At 47.2% G+C, this 20,720-nt stretch overlaps 2 protein-coding genes across 2 annotated transcripts in view; both read right to left on the bottom strand.

Moving 5' to 3' along the window:
- DIAPH1 (diaphanous related formin 1) overlaps nucleotides 1-8,415 on the bottom strand; it is a 134,687-nt gene extending 126,272 nt beyond the window's left edge. Inside the window, exon 1 of the mRNA XM_045284593.1 lies at nucleotides 8,298-8,415. Within this exon, the coding sequence (XP_045140528.1) occupies nucleotides 8,298-8,414 (117 nt within the window). The 5' untranslated portion in view covers nucleotide 8,415. The remainder of the gene's footprint in view (nucleotides 1-8,297) is intronic.
- A 2,243-nt stretch (nucleotides 8,416-10,658) lies between these two features.
- Nucleotides 10,659-20,720, bottom strand: part of HDAC3 (histone deacetylase 3) — a 15,707-nt gene continuing 5,645 nt past the window's right edge. Inside the window, exons 4-15 of the mRNA XM_004696681.3 lie at nucleotides 18,687-18,768; nucleotides 18,532-18,588; nucleotides 18,358-18,413; nucleotides 17,874-18,007; nucleotides 17,357-17,437; nucleotides 16,904-16,977; nucleotides 16,694-16,758; nucleotides 15,212-15,301; nucleotides 15,030-15,088; nucleotides 14,742-14,821; nucleotides 14,267-14,424; nucleotides 10,659-11,282 (exon numbers count right to left, since the gene is read on the bottom strand). Of these exons, the coding sequence (XP_004696738.1) occupies nucleotides 11,213-11,282; nucleotides 14,267-14,424; nucleotides 14,742-14,821; nucleotides 15,030-15,088; nucleotides 15,212-15,301; nucleotides 16,694-16,758; nucleotides 16,904-16,977; nucleotides 17,357-17,437; nucleotides 17,874-18,007; nucleotides 18,358-18,413; nucleotides 18,532-18,588; nucleotides 18,687-18,768 (1,006 nt within the window). The 3' untranslated portion in view covers nucleotides 10,659-11,212. The remainder of the gene's footprint in view (nucleotides 11,283-14,266; nucleotides 14,425-14,741; nucleotides 14,822-15,029; nucleotides 15,089-15,211; nucleotides 15,302-16,693; nucleotides 16,759-16,903; nucleotides 16,978-17,356; nucleotides 17,438-17,873; nucleotides 18,008-18,357; nucleotides 18,414-18,531; nucleotides 18,589-18,686; nucleotides 18,769-20,720) is intronic.

Genomic DNA, 20,720 nt, shown 5'->3' with positions numbered 1-20,720 from the left:
GAAAAACCAACGAATCAAACAAACAAACACTGATTATACACTGCTAGTGGAAATGAAAATTTACACACTTTGGAAAATACTTGAATTTTTTTTTTTTAAGTTGAGAAACATAGACCTCCCAGATGACTCAATGATTCCATTCCTAGGTATTTACCCATAAGAAATGATGATGTAAGTCCACACAAAAACTTGTATGTGAACACTCACAGCAAAAACACAAAGAAATGGAAACCCAAGTGTTTATCAAAAAGTAAATGAATAAACTGTAATAAATCCATACAAATGTAAAACTACTCAGCAATAAAAATGAATGACAATATATATAATACCACATAATAATGTTGAAAGCATCCAGATCAAAGTGCTTACACTTACAGAAATTAGTAGTTACCAGGGGCTGGGTGACCAGGGAAGGGCTACAAAGGGCACAGAAAACTTTGAGGATGTCCTTCTCTTGATGTAAGTAAACAGTAATATTTCACCAACTGAGCACTTCAAATACACGCAGCTGAGGGGTACTTCTTTAACTCAAACCTAAAGTTCTGAATTTTCTTTTTTTATAGGCTGATATACATACCTGAGATCTAGGACCCATAATCAAGGTAGTTCCTTGGTTTAATCAAGGTATATTCCTTGGTTTTCTGTGATTGTGTGGATCAAAGATACTTTAGAGCTCATCCTCTTAGGTCCCCTTCAAGTATGTTTAGTCTTAAAAGAAAATACAAATCCTATCCATTCATAAAGATAAGGAAGAAGTCAAAGAACTGGGGATCCAGAGAAGTACTCCAAAATCCCATAAACTCTATCCTCTTATTTGCTACACCCGCAAAATGACCAAGTAGCAGCTGCCTAAGGACCTGCACACATGGGTTACCACCACTGCTTAGGTTAAAATTTCCCCATCTTCTATATAAGAAGGCCACGTGCTTCTCTTAGTTCAGCTCCGTTATGCTAGTCTCCTTTCTGTTCCCTTATCTGCTTTGACCCTTCTGAAGGAAAGATATCGGAGGGAAGACATTTAAACAAATATTTAAAGGGCAAATTGACACTCCCTAATTGTCACAGAGCCAAGTGAGAGAGCCAAGTTTCTTCCATTTCTCTTCTCTGTCTCACAGCTTCTAGTGTATCTGTTCCTCTTACGCAATCCCTTTCTACTACTCCAGCAAGTCCCCAAATCCTGCAGTTTTACTTTGGTTTTTTTGTTGGTTTTTTTTTTTTGAAATTTTACTGAAGGAAGTGTAAAATCTGAAATTTATGCTGCTACTCTTCCATTTATTTTTCCAATTTCCATCCCCTTCTCCCTACAACTTCCAGGAAGGGACTGCTGCGCTGAGTGGGTGTTTGAGCTTGGCGGCATTTAAAGCCCCATTCAATTCTAGTTTTAAGGCGACCGTTCATAGCGAACTTTTATAATGAATGGAAGAATCTCAAAGTTGAAAGACCAATGATTCACCCAATGATTCACTGATTATCCTGTAATCAGCAGTAAAGGTCTAAAATAACTGGTTTCTTAATAATTCTTTTCCTTCAGTAATTATTTCATTTCCTTAAAAAGAAAGTTCCTTGATTCTAAAACCTATAGCTTGTACAGAAAATACGGTGAAATATGTTCATAGCGGACTTCTCAGTTTCAGTTTGGGGCTCTTTCTTAAGTTTTGTAGCAACAGCTTTGATTGCTCCCGTAACTCCCCACAGGCCTGGCTGCCCCCGGGCTCTGAGCAGTGTCACGGAGGGGATCAAAACAGAGCAGGGCCAGATTCTAGCCAGAGTGTTGGCTTTGTCTCACATAATAAGCCTGCTAGCCCAAGATTCATGGTTCAAACCCACCAATTGCTACAAGAAAATGATGAAGCTGCCTGCTCCTGTAAAGATTTACTCCCTGATACAGGTTCACTGAGTCTGAAACAACTTGATGGCAGTGGGTTTGGTTTTGGTTTGACTAACTGTAAACGCCCAAAGATGCTACACTGGCTATCAAGCAGGAAATTTCCCCCTCTTGCTTTAAACAGAAGAATAATTCACTCACTGCCATCACAATGATGCCAACTCATAACTCTATAGGTCAGGATAAACTGCCTCTGAGTTTCCGAGACAGTAATACATTCTCCCTAGGAGCAGCTGGTGGCTTTGAACATCTGACGTTGCAAATCCCTGCCCAAGGAGCCACCACCAGGACTCCTTGACTGAGAATAGGAGACAAAATAAAATATTTAATACAAACTATATTTCAAAATGGCTACGGTTTTTCTAGTCATGAATGATTTCAGATACTGAGAAATAAAACACCTGCATATACTTATGCAAATTTTGTTTCTCTAAAATATCTAGTATTTCTTGTTGATAAATATGATTTTAACCTGCTCTAAATCATGTGGCATAACCTGTCTTTCCAGCCACTATTACTTTTCACTCAAGATATAATACTCTCAAAACATAACTAGGCAACCCATTTATAAAATGATCTTTATGGGTCCCTAACTACAGGTTATTTGATCATACAGGAAATAAGTCTATTCTGAAATAGGTATCCATCCATGAAGTTAAATCTCTTTTTACTTATTGCTATTTTCTTAGCTTTTGTAACAACCATATCAGGTCATAAAAATTCCACCTCTTATATGTAAAACCATCTCAAAGCTTACCTACTCCTCCAAGGCATGATTTTAACTCTAAGGGACTCCCTCTAGGGATCACCTTCTGTGAGGAAGGGATTCCTTGGCGACAAGTGTATGTAACATGATCTAGTGTACTTTTCAAGACAAGGCAGGCAGAGGGGCACCCGTTTTTAAGGTGTCATTCTGTCATCTCAAAGTCTCCATAACATTCCTGTAGATCCGCCTCCCTCTTCTCAAACTAAATAATCCAGTGTTTATCATCTTTACAAAGCTCTCTGTATACTCCATGATCTTCTGTGACCTTTAGGGTCACAATAACACCTTCAAGAGGAGCTGAGCAAAATCCTGCACGAACAAATCCATGTCTTGCCTCTGCCTTTCCTAAAACAAAACAAACAAACTCACGGCCATCAAGTCGATGCCAACTCATAGCAACCCTACAGGACAGGGTAGAACTGCCTCCTCTGAGTTTCTGACACTGGAACTGCTCACGGGAGTAGAAAACCCATCTTTCTCCCGTGGAGCTGCTGATGGTTTCAAACTGCTCACCTTGTGATTGCAGCCCAGCGCGTAACCACTGTGCCACCAAGGCTACCATATCTTTTCTAATACCTGTTTAAATTCTTCCCAGCGTCCTTCACCTTTGAAAGAGCTCCTTTTGGACAGTTCTACAACTAAACATTTATTCTATCACTTTGCTTTTAGAGAAATTGCAACATAGTATTCATTCAGCAGATCACAACAACTCAAACTCACTGCCATCGAGGATTGTGTGAGTCATCACAGTGCCCCTATAGGACAGGGGAGAACTGCCCCTATGGGCTTCTGGGGCTATAACCCTTTAACAAGAGCAGAAAGCCTCATCTTTCTCCTGTGGAAGGGCTGGTGGGTTCAAACTGCTGCCCTTTGTGGTTAGCAGCCCAGCATGTAACCCATGACACTACCAGGCATTCTTCCCAATTCTGTTAGAATTCCAAAATTAAACACAAAATGTACAATTACACATCTCCTATTCTCTCTATTCCCACATTAACAGTCAAGCTTTACAAAATTATGCTCTTAGCTGAGCCAGAAGATTCTCTCTTAATATGAATGTGTCACTTGCTTAATTGTTTAAAAGGCATGGAATATATTCAATGTAAGCATATTCCACAGCTTCCTAATATCCTGGTTGCACTTAGCCTAGCTAAGTACAAAATATTGTTTTTAGAGTTCCAGTTCATGCACAAGTTTATTCTAAGCATGTTTAAATATATCTCTGTGCAGACAAGTTCTCTCAGTAATATATTCATCTTAGTCTTTCCAAGGGGATCTGCTGGCCAGTTAAATTCAATGCAGAGGTCAGCTCAGAAGATTCTGGTGACTGGTTTTGGCATCCGCATTTACTGCCATGAGTCAATTCTAAGTCATAGCAATCCCATAGGACAGGGCAGAAAGGCCCCTGTGGAGTTTTGAGATTGTAACTCTTTATGGAAACAGAAAGCCTCATTGTTCCCCCAAGTAGCAGTGGTGGTTTCGAACTGTTGACCTTAAAGTTAATAGTCTAATCATAAGCACTACTCTATGAGGGATCCTATTAGAAACCCAAGGGGGTAATCTTGGTATATTTTCCAGAAGGACACAGGACAATCAAGGGGGCTTATTATGAAGAAGCTGTAAGAACATGGAAAACTCTCCTGGTGAGAAAAAGGCCTGAAAAGTTGCATGGAGGAGTATTTTTCATCTTGACAATGTGCCTGATTCATTCTTTGAAGGCAGTAGGATCTGTGCCACAGACTTTCACTGGGGAATCATGGTCCATCCAGCCTTGATCTTGTCCCTTCAGACTTCTCTGTGTTCCTCAAACGCAAAGCATATTCCAAAGGAACACAACTGAGTCCCTCAAGGATGCCCACACTACCACACTGACATGGTATCAATTCCTCAGGGAAGTGTTCTACCACCACCACTGCCATAGAATCGATTTCTGACTCACAGCAACCCAACAAGACAAAGCAGAAACGGCCACTTTGGGTTTCTGAAACTTTGAGTCTTTATGGGAACAGATAGCCTTTTCTCCCAAGAAGCAGCTGGTGGGGTTTGAACTGCTGGTTTGTTATCCATTGCAAAACCTAATAAGCCACTGTCTACAGAAGTGGAACCACTGCTTTCAGAAGTAGATAGATCTAGATCAGCAGTTCCCAACCTGTGGGTCAGGACCCCTTTGGGGGTTGAACAACCTTTTCACAGGGGTCGCCTAAAACCATTGGGAAACACATAAATATTTCACAATATATAATTACACATTGTTTTGTGATTAATCACTATGCCTTAATTATGTTCAATTTATAACAATGAAAATACATCCTGCATATCAGATGTTTACATTATGATTCATAACAGTAGCAAAATTATACTTATTAAGTAGCAATGAAAATATTTTATGGTTTGGGGGGGGTCACCACAACATGAGGAACTGTATTAAAGGGTTGCGGCATTAGGAAGGTTGAGAACCACTGATCTAGATGGAGACCTATGTCTAGAAATAATAGCTTGAGATTTTGGTATTATTGTTTAATAAAGTTCCTATAATTTTATAGCAATAACTTTTACTTATCCTCAACTTGCAAAAACCGGTATATGAAAGGGGCTTCAAAAAATGCAGGGCAAAATTCCATTATCTTGTAATTCCATGTTTCCATGAACTCTTTTGCAGTTCCCTTGTACTTGATACTGCTGTTATCACTGCTGAAGATTCAGAAAACCTTCCAAAGTCTGTTCATTTTTCCAAATGAGCCTCGGACTTTCCTTCATCTTCAGCTTTCAAAAAGAAATAGAATGACTCATGATGAATCCAGGGAGATTACCAAGCGGCCTGGCTTCAGTCACTCAGGTCACTACCTCTCAATGCCCAACTACTTTTTGAACTGAAAATTCCACCTTTGCCCACAAGATGCCTCAGAGGCTGAGAGCAGATATTAGGCCACCTTTGAACGCTGTGTTCTCATCAGCTGATCTATACTTAGAGCCTGCATAAACCAGAAGGGTATGTACCAACTAAAGGGATTAGTCACATCCCCCTCTACCCTACCCCAACTATGCAAACAAATAATCTTCAGGTATACTTAGTTCAAACCAGTGTAGGTTTATACAGTACACCTAGTGGAGTGCCAGAGAACACACGCTCTAGAAATAGGTGGGGGAGGCAAAACAGCTTTGAGTTCCATTTTAGCATGTAGTTCAAGAAAACTAAGCCAGGAGTTACAAAAACGCCGCCTCCCCACCCACAGACACGTCCACGCAGACTCAGACAGAAGCGGAATGCAATGCTCCTTCTGGTATTCCATGTCCACAGAGGTCTCATCAAAAGCAATGAGGAAGATGGAAGAGTCTTTTGCCTTGAGGTAGGTTGTGTGTGACAATAAAGGGTTTAAGCACCACCACTTTCTTGAAAACCTTCCAGCCACTAATATAATCCTCCCTCTATCTGAGCTACTTTTTATTATTATTTTTTAATTCAGCAGGTTAAGTGTTAAGATCACCACCTCAGAAAAATCAAGAGAACTTGAATCAGCTCCACCCTCTTCTAAGTAAACACCAGCAACAAGGAGCCAAATCCACTCAGCACAGCCAAGCCTCCTCTGACATTCCATAAACAGGTGAAAAGAAGTCGAGTTTCCACAGGCAGCAGCTCACCTTACCCGTGCTACAAACGCAGTAAGCTCACAAAGTCGGGAAACACACGAGGGCTGAATATATCAAATGTGCCTATGGAATTTTCCTGAGGGCTGGGGAGAATATTTACAAGTCACAGAGGTCACTCTAAATTAGGTGGAATAACTGGAATTCAGGTTAGGAAGGTCAAACACTATCCATGGAAACAAAGTCAAAACAAAAAGAGGCAGACGCTGAAGGAATATGGACCTTAGAAATGGTTTCAGAAGGGAAATTCTTTCACAAGAGGGTCAATTCTTATCCTTCAGAAACACAGGGAAATGCTGTTTCAATGGTCAAAGGAGGTAGTCACTTTTACTAACCCTACACAGGGAAAGCTTACTGAATAATCCTACACAGGGAAAGCTTACTGAACGAAAACAGACAGCCTGGATGGAAGTCACTGCAAAGGCCAGTCTGGGAGCACCTGGTCTTGCTAGAAATAGATAGGAAGAAATGAGGCACCTCTGACATTCTGTGTAGTATGCTCCCCATCACAATCCTGTTGGTCCAAGACCAAATACAAACTCACAGCCTTTGAGTCGACCCTAGACTCAACTGCTTCATAACGACCCTAGAGGACAGGGTACATCTACCCTACGGGCTTCTGAGTCTCTCACTCTTGACGGACAGCAGGAAGTCCCATCATCTTTCTCCCACCCAGTAGGTCACAAATCAACCATTTCGTGCAGTTCCCATCACTATCGGTGGTCTTCCCAAATCGGTGGAGTTGGATCACAAAACTGAGGGGCTGGAGTAAGAGAAAAGAGAAAGAAAAAGAAGAGTGATAAGCCTCGGGGTAGGTAGGAAGATCTGGGGGTGGGAGGTGAACACCTGGAGGGGAGACTCAATAACTACAGATACCACTAGCAAATGATTGTCAAGCTCCAAGACAATGCCTCACAGCTTCCAAAGCTTTCACAGTGCAAAGCAGACAAACGGCTCCCCGGAGAGTAGAGTAAAAAACCGATTTAATGTGGGTAAAAGGTTGAAATATGATAAGGTTACCAGACTATCATCTATATTCCTTCCGCCTCCGATTGGAAGAAACTGGCACCGAGAAAAGCTGTCCTGCTCTACAGGTAGGACGTCGTGCTAACAGCCTGGGGGCACAGGAGGCAGCAGAAGAGGAGTGGAGGAGATGGCTAACAAGCAGAGTGCATTCAAAGCAATTCAATGACTCACAAACTTCTGGAACTTCCTCCCCCAGGGAGAGGTTTATTACCACCCTGGGTCAAGGAGGGCACAATCGCCAGCGATGTGCTAGCCCCCCCACCCCGAAAGGTGACAGGGAACAGGGCAAGGAGGCAGGTTCTTCGGATGGAGAAAGCCGGGGAAGCAAAGGAAGGTCAGGCCCGGATGACCAGTGCACCTGTGCAAGAAAGGGCAAACGACCAAGGGACTAGACACGTGAGGGAGGGCCCACCTCAGGTAACATTCCTGAGGGGAAGGATTACCAGGTGGCACCGGGCTGAGGGCCCAACGGGGGACAGGGCGGGAGGAAAGTTAGCAGGTGAATGGGATCGACCGTGGGGAAGGAAGTGACCTTTAGTAGAAGGAACTAAGCGACTACCGAAAGGGGGTGGGGAGGGGGTGGAGTAGGGTGTAGGAGGGCAAGCAGCGAAATGAGCCCCGGAAAGCTCGGGAGGCGAGATCGAGAGAAGGCGTGTTCGGGTGCTAGAGGAAGAAGAAAGGAAGTGGGGCCGGGAGAGAGAGCAGGGCTGGGGCCCGAGCCGGCGGGGGCGGCGGGAGTGAGGCAGCCCCGAGGCCGCCCGGGCGAGCGCCCTGCGGGACTTCAGGGCTTCCAGAGGTCCTGGCGGAGGAGGAGACCCGGCTGCAGATGGAAGGACCACGCGAAACGAAGAAGGGAAGCGCGAGTCGGCTCCCAGGAGACCGAGGGCGCCGCTGGGGTTGAATGCGGGGGTCCTGGGGGGTCTACAGGGCGGTTACGGCGTCGGGTAGAGGGAGCGGGGTGGGAGGGACACTCACAAATTTCTTGGATTTGCCGCCGTCACCGCCCGCCGCAGGCAGCTCGTCCGGGCTCCGGCCCTTCTTCTTGTCCCGGGTCCCGCGGCCGGGTCCCAGGCCCCCGCCGGGAGGCTCCATGTCCCGGTTAGCGCTGGCTGGTGACCCCGCGCCTACGCCGCTCCGCGCCCGCCGCCACCGCTACCGCCACCCAGCAGCTTCTCAGCCCGCTGCCGCGCCCCGCCTCATTAGCATGCCGGGCTGCGCGCGCCTCATGAATATACAACGACGACGCCTAGCTCCCGCCCGCCTGCCCCACTTCCGCCCGGACCCGCAGCCCCTACCAATGGGACTAGGCGGCGGGGTGGAGGGGAGCCGCTACCTGCCCGGCGGGCCTAACCATTTGGACCCACGTGGGGGGGTGGCTCGTGGGCGGAGCGGTGATCATTGGCCGTGGCGGATAGCCGCGCCCTCTGGCGGTTGGACCGAAACAGCGCTTGCCTTCCGGGTCCCACGCAGCCCTCATGTGGCTGTCAGGCTTGAATGGGCTCATCCCCCAAACCAGGATATTAATATCTGAACCACCACCAAAAATGTCATACGGATTGCTACCAGCAGAACACTTGGTGCCGGGCTTTCCAAGATAATGCAGTTTTTGTGTGTGCAATATCTATGGAGCACATTAAAAAATAGACCCCTCCTATTTACTGAAAGCTATGTGCCAAGAATTACGGTGCTGAAGAATAGTAAATATACCATGGACTCTCAAAATGAGCAAATCTGTCTTGGAGGTAGTACAGCATGTTCCTTAGGGTTGAGGATGGGGAGACATACTTCATGGACTTTGGACACGGAAGTCATCAGCAAGGACTGGTCCCTGGAGGACATCATGCTTGGTGGAGGGGCAGCAAAGTAGAGGAAGACCCTCAACAGGATGGACTGACACAGTGGCTCCAACATCACAAATGATTGTGAAAATGGTGCAGGCTCAGGCAGCGTTTTGTACTGTTGTACACAGTCACTGTTCGAACTGATTCAACCGGCACATAAAAACACACACTAATAAGGCTTGGTCCAGGGCAAAAGCTAAACTGAACCAGGTTAGCTCTATACTGCCTCATTTTGTACCCCAAGTTCAATACTTCCTGGTTGTTTCTAATTTGAGTAAACCAGTTATTGCAAACACTGACCTACTCAGCAATAATAGTTAACATATCCTGGATACTGTACTAAACATTTTCTCTAGTGGAATCATCGTGGCAACAATCACGGTGCTGATTTTGCTACATTCCCTTTTACAGCTAGGAAATTTGGGCTTTGAAAGTTGAAGTAACTTGTTTAAGGATCTATCATGAATATAGTTTAAATCTGACAAGCCCTTTCTAACCAGGATTCCCCAGACAGAAACCAAACATGAATGAAACATGAGCTCTGTTCTTCTCGCTTGACTTTCAGCAGTTCTCAGCTGTATCTGTCCCTTGTCTGAGAAGTCCCTGGCGTCCAACAGGCTCTTGCAAAATGAGCTTCATCATTTTGACCGCACCTGTACGTTCCTGGAGAGCAGGAGCCCTGGTGGCTTAGTGCTGAGTTGGGCTGCCAACCACAGAAATTAACAGCTGCTCTGTGGGAGACAAGGTTTTCTACTCTCATAGAGTTAAGTCTCAGAACACCCCAGGGGCAGTGCTACCCTGTCCTTCAGGGTCTCAACGTGTTGGAATGATCCACTCAATGGCACAGTTCCTGGAGGGCAGAGTGTTTTACTTCTTGTTGCACCCAGTGTGTAGTCCAGGGCCTGATGTATGGTATGGCAGGGACTCTACTGAGCTGGCTGGATCCTGAATCTGGCCTTCAACTAACAGTCGGGTGGAAGGTTGTATCTACCTGGTACAGTCCACAACTCAACATCTCCGTGCCCAAATTTATCAGCTTATGAATTTCTAAACTTTCCCTTAGTGGACTATATACTTCCCTGAGGAAGGGCCCATGTTTGTGGCTACTATAGTATCTAGGATTCTTCACACAGACCATTAAGATAATGAGTAATTACTTATCAAGCACTGTGGTAAGAATGTGACACATTTCATCTCAACATTATCTCCATAAACCCAGGTTCAAAACCCGGGAATCATCTACTCCTCTTGAACTAATAATCTGCACAGGTTTACTACTGCTTAGCCAGAATGTTCTACTAACTCCTATATAAGAGTACTATAATCCAGGTTACACATGTACAGCACCTACACAGGTGTGCCCAATGTTGAGCAAGTGCAGTGCTGAATGAATGTCAACTATGATCTTTATTGCCTGTACCATCACTCCCACTTCCCCTCCCTTCATACATGGACAGCTGGCAAGAGTTGAGAGTATTCCCAGAAAGGCAAAAGGTACAAAAAATACCAACTTGATTTATTGGATAAAAACCGTGGTAAAAGGGACATAAAGCCCTTTTCTATATTCTCCCCCAACTCAAAACTTCCCTCTGGTGCTATGAGGCCAGAGTCCTCTGGGAAGTTCTCTCCTCACCTGTCCTAGAAACAAGGTCTGCAGCAGCAGAACCTGGGAACGGAGGAAGCCAGAGGCATCGAGTCCTCCACTGGGGATTCAGTCCTAAACGTCTCTTGTTGGAGGGAAGTAGGGAAGGAGTAATAGGGTCAGAAGGGCTGAGGCCTGACCATTAAGGTCCAATGTCCCAAATGACCCAGGGCAGCTCTCCTTGCCTGCCTGCCTTCCTCCCCTAATAGGTGCCACTGGTAGGCCTTGGGAGGGACAGGGAAAGGAATAGTGGATCTAGAAGCAGATGTGGGCTCCGAAGAACTTCTCCAGAGTTGATGACAACCCCTGGGGGTGGCCCAGCCAGGGCTGGGGAGCTGCCACCTTCTCTCTCGGTCCAACCAAGCGGTGAAAAGGAATTCCTTAGGCCAGATCATTCCAAGCGGCTCTTAAATTTCCACATCGCTTTCCTTGTCGTTGTCGTGGTCTCCATCGTAGAACTCATTGGGTGCCTCTGGCCTGCAAGCAGAGGTGGAGCGAGAGGTCAGCGTCTCCCTCTCCAATGCCCAGCCTCCTCCCACAGGAGTGCTCTCTCGGGAGCCGCGTCTCAGTGGGCACCACCTGTCAGCCAGGGGGCCACCCCTCGCCTGCTCCTGGCAGAGACTCGGTGCTACCCACAACTCCACTCATTCTCATGAGAACACTTGTTGAGAGACTGCTTGAGGCCAAACACCGTCACGGGCCTTAGCGATACAGTAGAAAACAAGCCAGACTAGGTTTCTGCCTCCCTGAAAAATCTTACCTAACTGATGAGAATGAGAACCCTTAAGAAAGAAAATAAATAAGTAAATGGGATTATTTCAGCTTCTGGGAAGGGCTGTGAATAAAATAAAGCAACAGGGCTGTGACAAACAGAGTGTCAGGAGGACCAGGATGATGGCTGAGCGGGTCGTCAGGAACGTTTTGCGAAGAGGAAAGGACCTGCAGTCTGAGAAGGACAGACTAGGGCCCGAGAGCGCAGCACTTGGCAGTGACCTGGAAGGAACGAGTACAATGCTACCAACTTGGGAGGGTAATGTAGCAGCAAATACAAAAATTTTAATGAGCACAGCCTCTGCCCTAGTAGCAACAATCCTAGGCTCCCACCCCACTGAAATGCCCGTGCAGCAGGATGGCTGTGAAGGTTCATGGTCACATCCTTTGTTAATAGTGGGGGGGTTGGGGGGGAATAATCAACATGTCTGCTGATGGTAACTGATGAGATCACAGTCTCTACACAATGGAATATCACAGCAATAAAATACTCAAGATCCTACATTTCTGTAATTCATCCCCTTCAGGGGTGGGGGGTGGGGCTATATATCCAACCTTGTGATGGGTTAACAGAAATGTGGGTGAAGGGAGACGATGGAGCCTATAAAATATGAAATAATAATAACAATATATAATTGATCAAGGATTCATGAGGGTGGGAAGGTGGGGGAGAGAGGTAAAAAAGAGCTTATACCAAGGGCTCATGTAGAAAATGTTTTGGAAATGATGATGGCAACATCTGCATAAATATGCTTGATACAACTGATGTATGGAATGTTTTAAGAGCTGTAAGAGCCCCCCAAAATATTTTTTTTCAATTATATTATTTAAAACAAAACAAAAACTGATAAACAATCTGGAAAAGAAAACAATGGTACCGACAGTTCTGGGGTGACATGGGATCGGGGAAGGCGGGGGGAAAGGTAGTGGTGTTAACAACCCCAGGGAACAACAAGTGATCCAAAATCGATGACAAGGAGGGTGTAGGAGGCCTGGTAGGGCTTGAGCAAGGGCAATGTAACCAAGAGAAATTAATGAAACCCAAATGAAGGCTGAACATGATAGTAGGACAAGAGGAAAGTAAAATGAAATAGAGGAAAGAGCTAGGAGGCAAAGGGCATTTATAGAGGTCTAAATACAGGCATGTGCATATATAAATATATTTATATATGATGATGAGGAAATAGCTCTATGTGCATCTATATATAGGTCTAGTATTAGATGGACATCGGGCCTACACTCAAGTACTCCCTCAATGCAAGAACACTTTGTTCTATTAAACTGGCATTCCGTGATCTTCACCTTCCTGACAATATCACCGAAGACAAAGCGGGTGCAGAAGCAAATGTGGTGAAGAAAGTTGATGGTGCCTGGATATAGTGTCTGGGGTCTTAAAGGCTTGAAGATAAACAAGCAGCCATTTAGCTGAGAAGCAACAAAGCCCATGTGGAAGAAACACACCAGCCTGTGTGATCACGAGGTGTCGATAGGATCAGGTATCAGGCATCAAAGAACAAAAAATCCTATCATTGTGAATGAGGGGGTGTAAGGAGGGGAGACCCAAAGCCCATCTGTAGGAAACTAGACATCCCCTTACAGAAGAGTTTCAGGGAGCAGACGAGCCAGTCAAGGTGCAGTGTAGCAATGATGAAACATACAACTTTCCTCTAGAGTTCTCTAATGCTTCCTCCCTGCACTCCACTATCATGATCCCAATTCTACCTTAACAAATCTGGCTAGACCAGAGCATGTACACTGGTACAGATCAGAGCTGGAAACACAGGGAATCCAGGGTAGATAAACCCCTCAGGACCAATAACGAGAGTAGCAATACCAGGAGAGTTAAGGGAAAGGTGGGGGAGTAAGGAGGAACCAATAACAATGATCTACATATAACTCCCTCTCTAGGGGACAGACAACAGAAAAGTGGGTGAAGGGAGACATTGGACAGTGTAAGACATGAGAAAATAACAATAATTTATAAATTATCAAGGGTTCATGAGGGAGGGAGAGTGGGGGTAAAAATGAGGAGCTGACATCAAGGGCTCACGTAGAAAGAAAATGTTTTGAGAAAGATGATGGCAACAAACGTACAAATGTGCTGGACACAATGGATGGATGGACGGATGGATGGATGATGATAAGAATTATATGAGCCCCCAGTAAAATATTTTAAAAAACAAAGCAAAAACTAAAGATCCACATATATACATGTAAAGGAAAGGTACATTGTTTTGGTTAAGGGGAAAAACGCAACTTTAAGTTGTGCAGAAACTGCATAGAATGATCCTACTTGTACTTAAAAAAACAACAAAACGCCAACAACACTCTGAGAGTAAGTGTATATGTATGTTTGTGTATGCAGTTAAGAGTAATATACTTAAGAGTAGTATACTTGTTGCCTATACCAACATGCCTGTCTGAAAAGAAACACAAGTTAAATGGTGAGCAGGTTATTTCTGTGGAATGGCACTGCATCTCCTGGTGGTGGCTGAAGCTTTCACAATGAATCACATCACTTTGGCAATGAGAGTGGGGGAGCTGCAACAGCCAGGGCAGAGGCACACCAATACCAACGGAGGGGAGCCAGGAACAACTCACAACAAGCTGATTCACTTTTTCCCTCTCGAGCCTCCCCCACCTAGCCATGGGCTGCCAGAACCCCCTGCTGCCAGGTCCGAACCCCAGACCTGCTGTAGTTCTCCTCAGGACCCCTCTCCTCTGCATCGGCCTCATCCGTCCTGTCGTAGGTCAGCAGGTCGGAGGGCACCTCGTGAATCTGGACACTGGGGGCGTGGTTCAGCATCTTCAGGTTCTCAAAGATGGTCTGGCGGATCTGGTCCAGGTACTGGTGGGGATGAGAAACAGGATGAGAAGTTCCCAGTGAACCCCAGGGCATCACTCTGCCAAACCCATTGATCACCCCCTACTGGCCGACTTTGAATCCCAGTGGCATTCTCTCTAGTTCAGACCCCAAGCTGACAACTGTCCTTCCTCCTAGCCCAGCCTGCCTCTACTTCAATCTCGGCTGCCACCTAGCTGACAGCAGGGATGGTGATTGTTTAGAACGCCCATCTCTTCTCAGTTTTCTGTTCCTTCTGCCTCCTGAACTCCCACTGGGTCCTCCCTCCCACGCGACGCCCAGCATCTCCCAGAGCTGCTGACCTGGCGTGAATTCTGATTCTCGATGCGGGTGCTGACGTCAGGATGGAGCGTAAAGTCCGGGGCGAAGTACTCAAAGTATTCTTGGGGTCAGGAAGACAGGAACGACGAAGAAGGCGTGAACTAAGGTTCAGGAATACCCGAGCGGTTTTCTTTCCCCTTCCGACCTTCAGCTTCATCCTGCTCTGAGCTCTGACAGGGCTAAACTTCCCCTCTCCCTTTAAAGCGGGCCAGGCCGGGGTCTGTGACAACGGGCTTACTCTTGTGGGGGCATCCTGGGGAGGTCCTTACCGCTATAGGGAAGCTCCTCGCTAATGGCCTCTTCTACCAGCAGTGATGTCTCGTAAGTCCTGAAAACAACCAACAGGGAGGGAGGGCAGATAGGCTAGCAGGCCAGCTGTAGGGCTGGTGGGTCAGCTCACAGGAACCCTTTGCTCACAAGGGATGGGGGGAAGGGGACTTGGGGTGCTCACCAGCAACGTGCAACGTTTCGGACAGTATAGCCACCTCCACCTAGCACCAGTAAGGGGATATTGAAGCTCTTGACATATTCGACACATTCCCTGTTAAAAGGAACCAGAAGACTGGGTGGAGGGTGTTACCAAAAGCCAAAGCGCAAAAAAAAAAAAAAGCCAAAGTGCACACGTCTAGGTATGGCCTGGAAAGGACCACAAGGGAGTCTTTTAGGGAGAGAGACGCGTTCTGTATCTCAGCCTGGCTGGTGAAGGCCAATGAGTCATACCTAAAAGATTTCTGTCCATCATGTATACATTATCTACACCATGGCTCAAAAAGTTTGAGGGAAAATTCCATTATCTTTTTAATTCTATTTCTCCACAAACATGGGCCCCAAGAAAGAAAAAATTTAAAGTACAGCTTTGTCCTGCTCAACATCCTCTGTGGCATGCCACACACACATACACAGCTTCACACACCCCCACTGCTAATCAACTATTCATTCATGCAACATAGCTGCTAACTGCCAGGTCGGTGCTTTGAACCTCCTAGTCCCTCCTTGGGAGAAAGACGTGACTGACTGTTCCTGAGAAAAGTTACAGTCTCGGAAAACCACACAGGCAGTTCTACTCTACCCTATAGCGTCACAGAGGGTTGGAATAACTCAATGGCAGTGAGGTTTTGGTTGGAAGCTCTGACAGCTCTAGCCTCCTAAAATCTCACTCCAGCCATCCCCAGAGCCTCACCTGGCACAGGCACCCCACAGCCTAGACAACAACAATTTCTTAACTGGTCTTCCCACCAATAGGCAGAGTGGTCACTTTAAAACACAGCGTGGATCAGGTCACTTCCCATTGGAAGTGTTATTCAAACTCCTTAGCAGGGCCTATCGACCCTGCACCACCTCACCACTACTGGCTCCTCTACTCTCCACACAGGCCACCTCCTCCAGCTTGCAGTGGGCCTGCCTCTCTGGTTTCACTTCCTCTCCTCTCCCCACAGCAATCCCGGCCAGACACACTTCTTCCCTCTGCTCCTCTTTACCCCAGGGCCTCTGTTCGGACTCCATCTCCTCAAGAACTCCTTTCAATCAGGCTGTCTTAAGGAGGTTCCCACTGATATTCAGAATCTTAGCTTCCAACTTGTTTTTTCTTTAAGGAGCTAAAACAATCTATTTTATTTGCTTAAATTTTTTTTTTTTTTGCCTGTTTCCTCCACAGAACTATACACTCAAGGCCAGGAGAAAGTCCTTGTCTGCCCAACTCCCTTCTCATCGTCCTTTCTCAAGTCTGGGGACACTTCTCACATTCCTCTTGAGAATGGGTGATCAGTGGGGAAACCTTGTTTAAGGTGACATTTCTGGGTCAAGAACAGTGTGTAGTTATTTTTGATTCCCAGGAAGAGGTGAGGCCCAGCTCCCAAGTGCTACTATTCCATGTATGTATGGGGCCCCCGGGTTCCTTGAAGACCTGGGGAACTGGAAGGAGGGTGAGTCTCACCCATGTCCTCGGATACTGAGGTTGAAGCAGCCCAATCGATCACAGCCCAGAGAGTCAGCGCCACACTGCAACAAGCAAACCCAACAGCTGCAGCGAGGGAACGGATCGGAGCACCATGGATGTCCCCACGGCCCTCCCCTGGATCCGAGACTCCCCGCACCACCCCCAAGCCCAGGCAGAGCTCTCCTGCGAGAGAAATGACAGTCTTACCTGGAGCACAATGCAGGTGGGTTGGTAGAAGTCCACTACTTGGTTGATAACTGGCTGGAAAAGATGCTTGTAACCTGGGAGAGGGCCAAAGATGGGTACCTGGCACCCCAAGGGGATGGGGAGACAGGGAACAAAAGGGAAAAGGGGGTTGAGCGAGTATGTTGCTAAGGAAAGGGACAACCCCAAGAACCAAACTCCTGGTTCTGAACTTCTGGTGAGGGTCCCAACCCTCTCTGACTGGCTGATGAAAATGAGTGGCCCTTAAGACTCTCTCTCACACACACACACACACACACACACACACACACACACACACACACTATGTTGCATACATTTTCCAGGGCATCCATGATCCCTCGCCAGGGCCACTCATCCTTAAGGATACCTGGTCCAACAGTCAGCTCAGGCAGAGACAGAACGGGCAGTGAGCAGGGACAGACCTGCAGCACTTACTCTGGTCATCGATGCCATCCCGCAGCGGCACATTGAGGCAGTAGTAGCGCCCACTCTCGGCCCCAACTTCATACATGTCACCTACAGGCAAGTGGGGGAGAGAAGGGCTGGGAGCTACGCAGCGGGGCACCCATGTCCCAGCTGCTTCGGGCCCCAACTCACACTTTGAGGGGCCACTTAGGACATCACCCTATTTCCCTCGAGCCACTGAGTCTCCCACAGCTTATATTCATTCAACACATTGGTAACCAGAACTAATGAATCTCAGAGAGTTTCTGTTCCCCTGGGGTAGTGGGGGAGAGTAATGAGGAAGGAGGCTGTAAACAAAACACCACCACAATAAACACACAAGGCCAGGGGAGCTCAGGCTCCGAGAAACAAAGTAGGCAGTGTGATGCAGTAATGGGGAAGGAAATGATTACTTTAACAGGGCTGAGACCTGAAGCGGGCGAAGGAGGTGGCAAAACACGGTAAAACGCCGAAGGCCACCCAGAGGAGAGTAGCCCCATTCCCATACCTGTGCCAGGGAAGAAGTAATTTCCATATTTGTGAAAGGACACTGTCATGACCCGGTCTGTGAGGTAGAAGGCCTCCTGCACCCCATCACCATGGTGGATGTCAATATCAATGTAGAGCACCCGAGGGTGATACCTGGGGGGAGGGGGATGCCGGGCTAAGGCAGAGGGTACCTGAGAGAAGCCCCACTCAGTACACTTCCGCTCAAACAGGGCATCTGTAATGAGGCAGAGTCTGCTTGAAGCCACGTCACCGGACACTTAACCCCACTAGTTCCCTAAGCGCACCGGCAGGAGAGAAGAGGCAGGGAGCGCAGAGAAGTGCTGAGAAGGCTGCGAGTGAGTGGAAGGCCCAGTGCAAGCTGCACAGAGGAGAGCAAGTGGAGGACAGCATCAAGCCTCAGGAGGGGATAGGGGTTGGGGAGGTCAGAGCACAGGCTGAGGAATGGCTTCAGCCAGCCCCTCGTTTCCCCACAGGCTACATACTTGAGCAGTTCCAGGATCCCGATGACAATGTCATTGACGTAGCAGAAGCCCGAGGCCTAGGGCAAGACAGTCAACAGATGAAGACTGGAGCATCTCCCTGCAGCTGTCCCCCTCTGCCATCTTGACCACCCACTCGGGGGTGGCCATGGTCTTCCCCATCACCTCTTCACTCACCTCAAACTTCTTGGCATGGTGCAGACCACCGGCCCAATTAATGGCAATATCACAGATCTGAAAGGCAAACACCCAGCTGAGTCCTCCTCAGTCCACACCTAAGACTGGGAGGCCGAAGCCCCTGTGCCCAGGGACGTAGGGGGAGCAGGGCTCACCTTGTTGTTCAGCTGGGTTGCTCCTTGCAGAGATGCGCCTGTGTAACGGGAGCAGAACTCAAAGAGCCCGGGGAACACAGGGCTGCAGGGGAGAGGAGCTGGCTGGAACCCTCCATGTCTCAGTCTATACCTCCCTCTTTACCCCAAGCTCCATTCTTCAATCACTCTCCCTCCCTATCCCACACTCCTAAGTTAGTTATTTGCAAATTTACACAGGTATTTTAGGCCCAGGCATATACAAAGCCCTGTGACAATCACAAAGACTTAAGCGATACCACACTCGAGTTTAGAGAATAAGAAGGTATACCTGGGGCAAAGAAACCTGGTGGCACAACAGTTAAGAACTTGATGAGTGATAATACCCAACGCCACTGTCAAGTACATTCCAACTTACAGGAACTCTGCAGAACAGGAGGATTGCCCAAGACGGTTTCCAAGGCTGTACTACTAGCTGAAGCAGACTACCACACCTTTCTCCCAAGTAGCAGCTGCTGGGTTTGAACCACCAACTTTCTAGTTAGCAGGCCAGAGTTAAAACTATTATGCTGCCAGGGCTCCAATAGTAAGCTCAAATCAAACCAGGCCACACTAAACCCTGCCATCAAGTCGATTCACAGCGACCCTTAGTAGGGTTTCTGAGACTGTAAGCTTTATGGGAGCCAACAGCCTCATTTTTCTACCTCAGAGCAGCTAAGTGGCTTTCAACCACCAACCTTGTGGTTAGCAGCCAATGCTTACCCAACAGGACCACCTGGACTCCCAGTTGTAGGTTAGTTATTACTCTGAAATCTAAAGATAAATGCCAGAAAAAACATGAGCTAAAGTAGCTCCAAGGAGCTGCCAATGAAGAGAGGGATTTAGGTATAGAAAGGATGGGCCTGGAACAGAGTTGTTTCCCCAACCCCACGGCCCCCAATTAAAAGCCTTGTCGTACAATTTGGCATTTTATAAACAATCTAAACAAATTAAAGGGGTAGGGAGAGGAAGCCCTGATTCTCGACTTTAGCTTAAGTCCACCAAATGCAGAGCAAGTGATGAGGCGGCAGCTGCGGAAACTGTGGAGCATCCTCAGGACCCTGCTGTGGCCCGCTGGCAGCCAGCAGTCCCAGGCCTATAAATGCAGAAACCACACAATGACAATACACACACACACACACACACACAAGAAACCTACGAAGAGAACACGTGACTGAATGCCAACCGAGCAGTTCAGAATGTGCAGGGGGCCAGAGCCCTGAGGGCTGGTGTGGGCAAGAAAGGCTGGTGGTATGAGGTGAGAAGACCTTGGTGAGGCTCAAGAGAGAACAGCAGGCATTCCAGGAAGGGATGCTGGCAGCAGGATGGGGAAAGATGGGGAAGGTGCTCAGTGCCAGCCTAAGAAGTTGGCCTCGGTCCTCCAGCCCAGGCTGCTTCTGTGGCCAGGATCTTTCAGAGAGAGAGATTAAGCTTGTGTTGGAGAGCCTCTGGGCTTTGGCTCTGAATGCTGCCACCACTGACCATTTATGTGGCTCAGGGAGTTACCTAAATTTTCCCCAATCTCATGCAGAACATCGGGAAAAGGACTTATAACACAGGGCTGGGGTAAGGCTTGAGGGGCTGGGCCAGCACCCCTCAGCACAGGACCTAGTGGAAGAAGCGTTCCAGAAATGGAAGCTGTTGGAGTGGAGGAGACTCTATGGGACCACCAACCTGATTTCTTCCAGAAATAAATTCAAGGGGCAGAGGGAAAAAGATACAGCTTAAAAAGTCTTACGACACATTCTTTGTTTAGATCCTGAGATAGACAAACCTACTGGGAGAACAACAACAACAACAAAGAGAGACCACTGGAGCAAATTGAATACTGACTACATGTCTTATGTTAAGAAGTCACAATTCCAGGGAGGGAGGGGGGAAATGAGGACCTAATGCCGGGGGCTCAAGTGGAGAGGAAATGCTTTGAGAATGATGAGAGCAATGAATGTACAAATGCGCTTTACACAATTGATGTGTGTATGGATTGTGATAAGAGTTGTATGAGCCCCTAATAAAATG

This window comes from Echinops telfairi, unplaced genomic scaffold, assembly GCF_000313985.2.
Source record: "Echinops telfairi isolate 266 unplaced genomic scaffold, ASM31398v2 ScPeMD7_7469;HRSCAF=8507_0, whole genome shotgun sequence".
NCBI lineage: Eukaryota > Metazoa > Chordata > Mammalia > Afrosoricida > Tenrecidae > Echinops > Echinops telfairi.
Note: the sequence above shows the minus strand (reverse complement) of the source record. Positions and strands in the feature narration are given on the sequence as shown.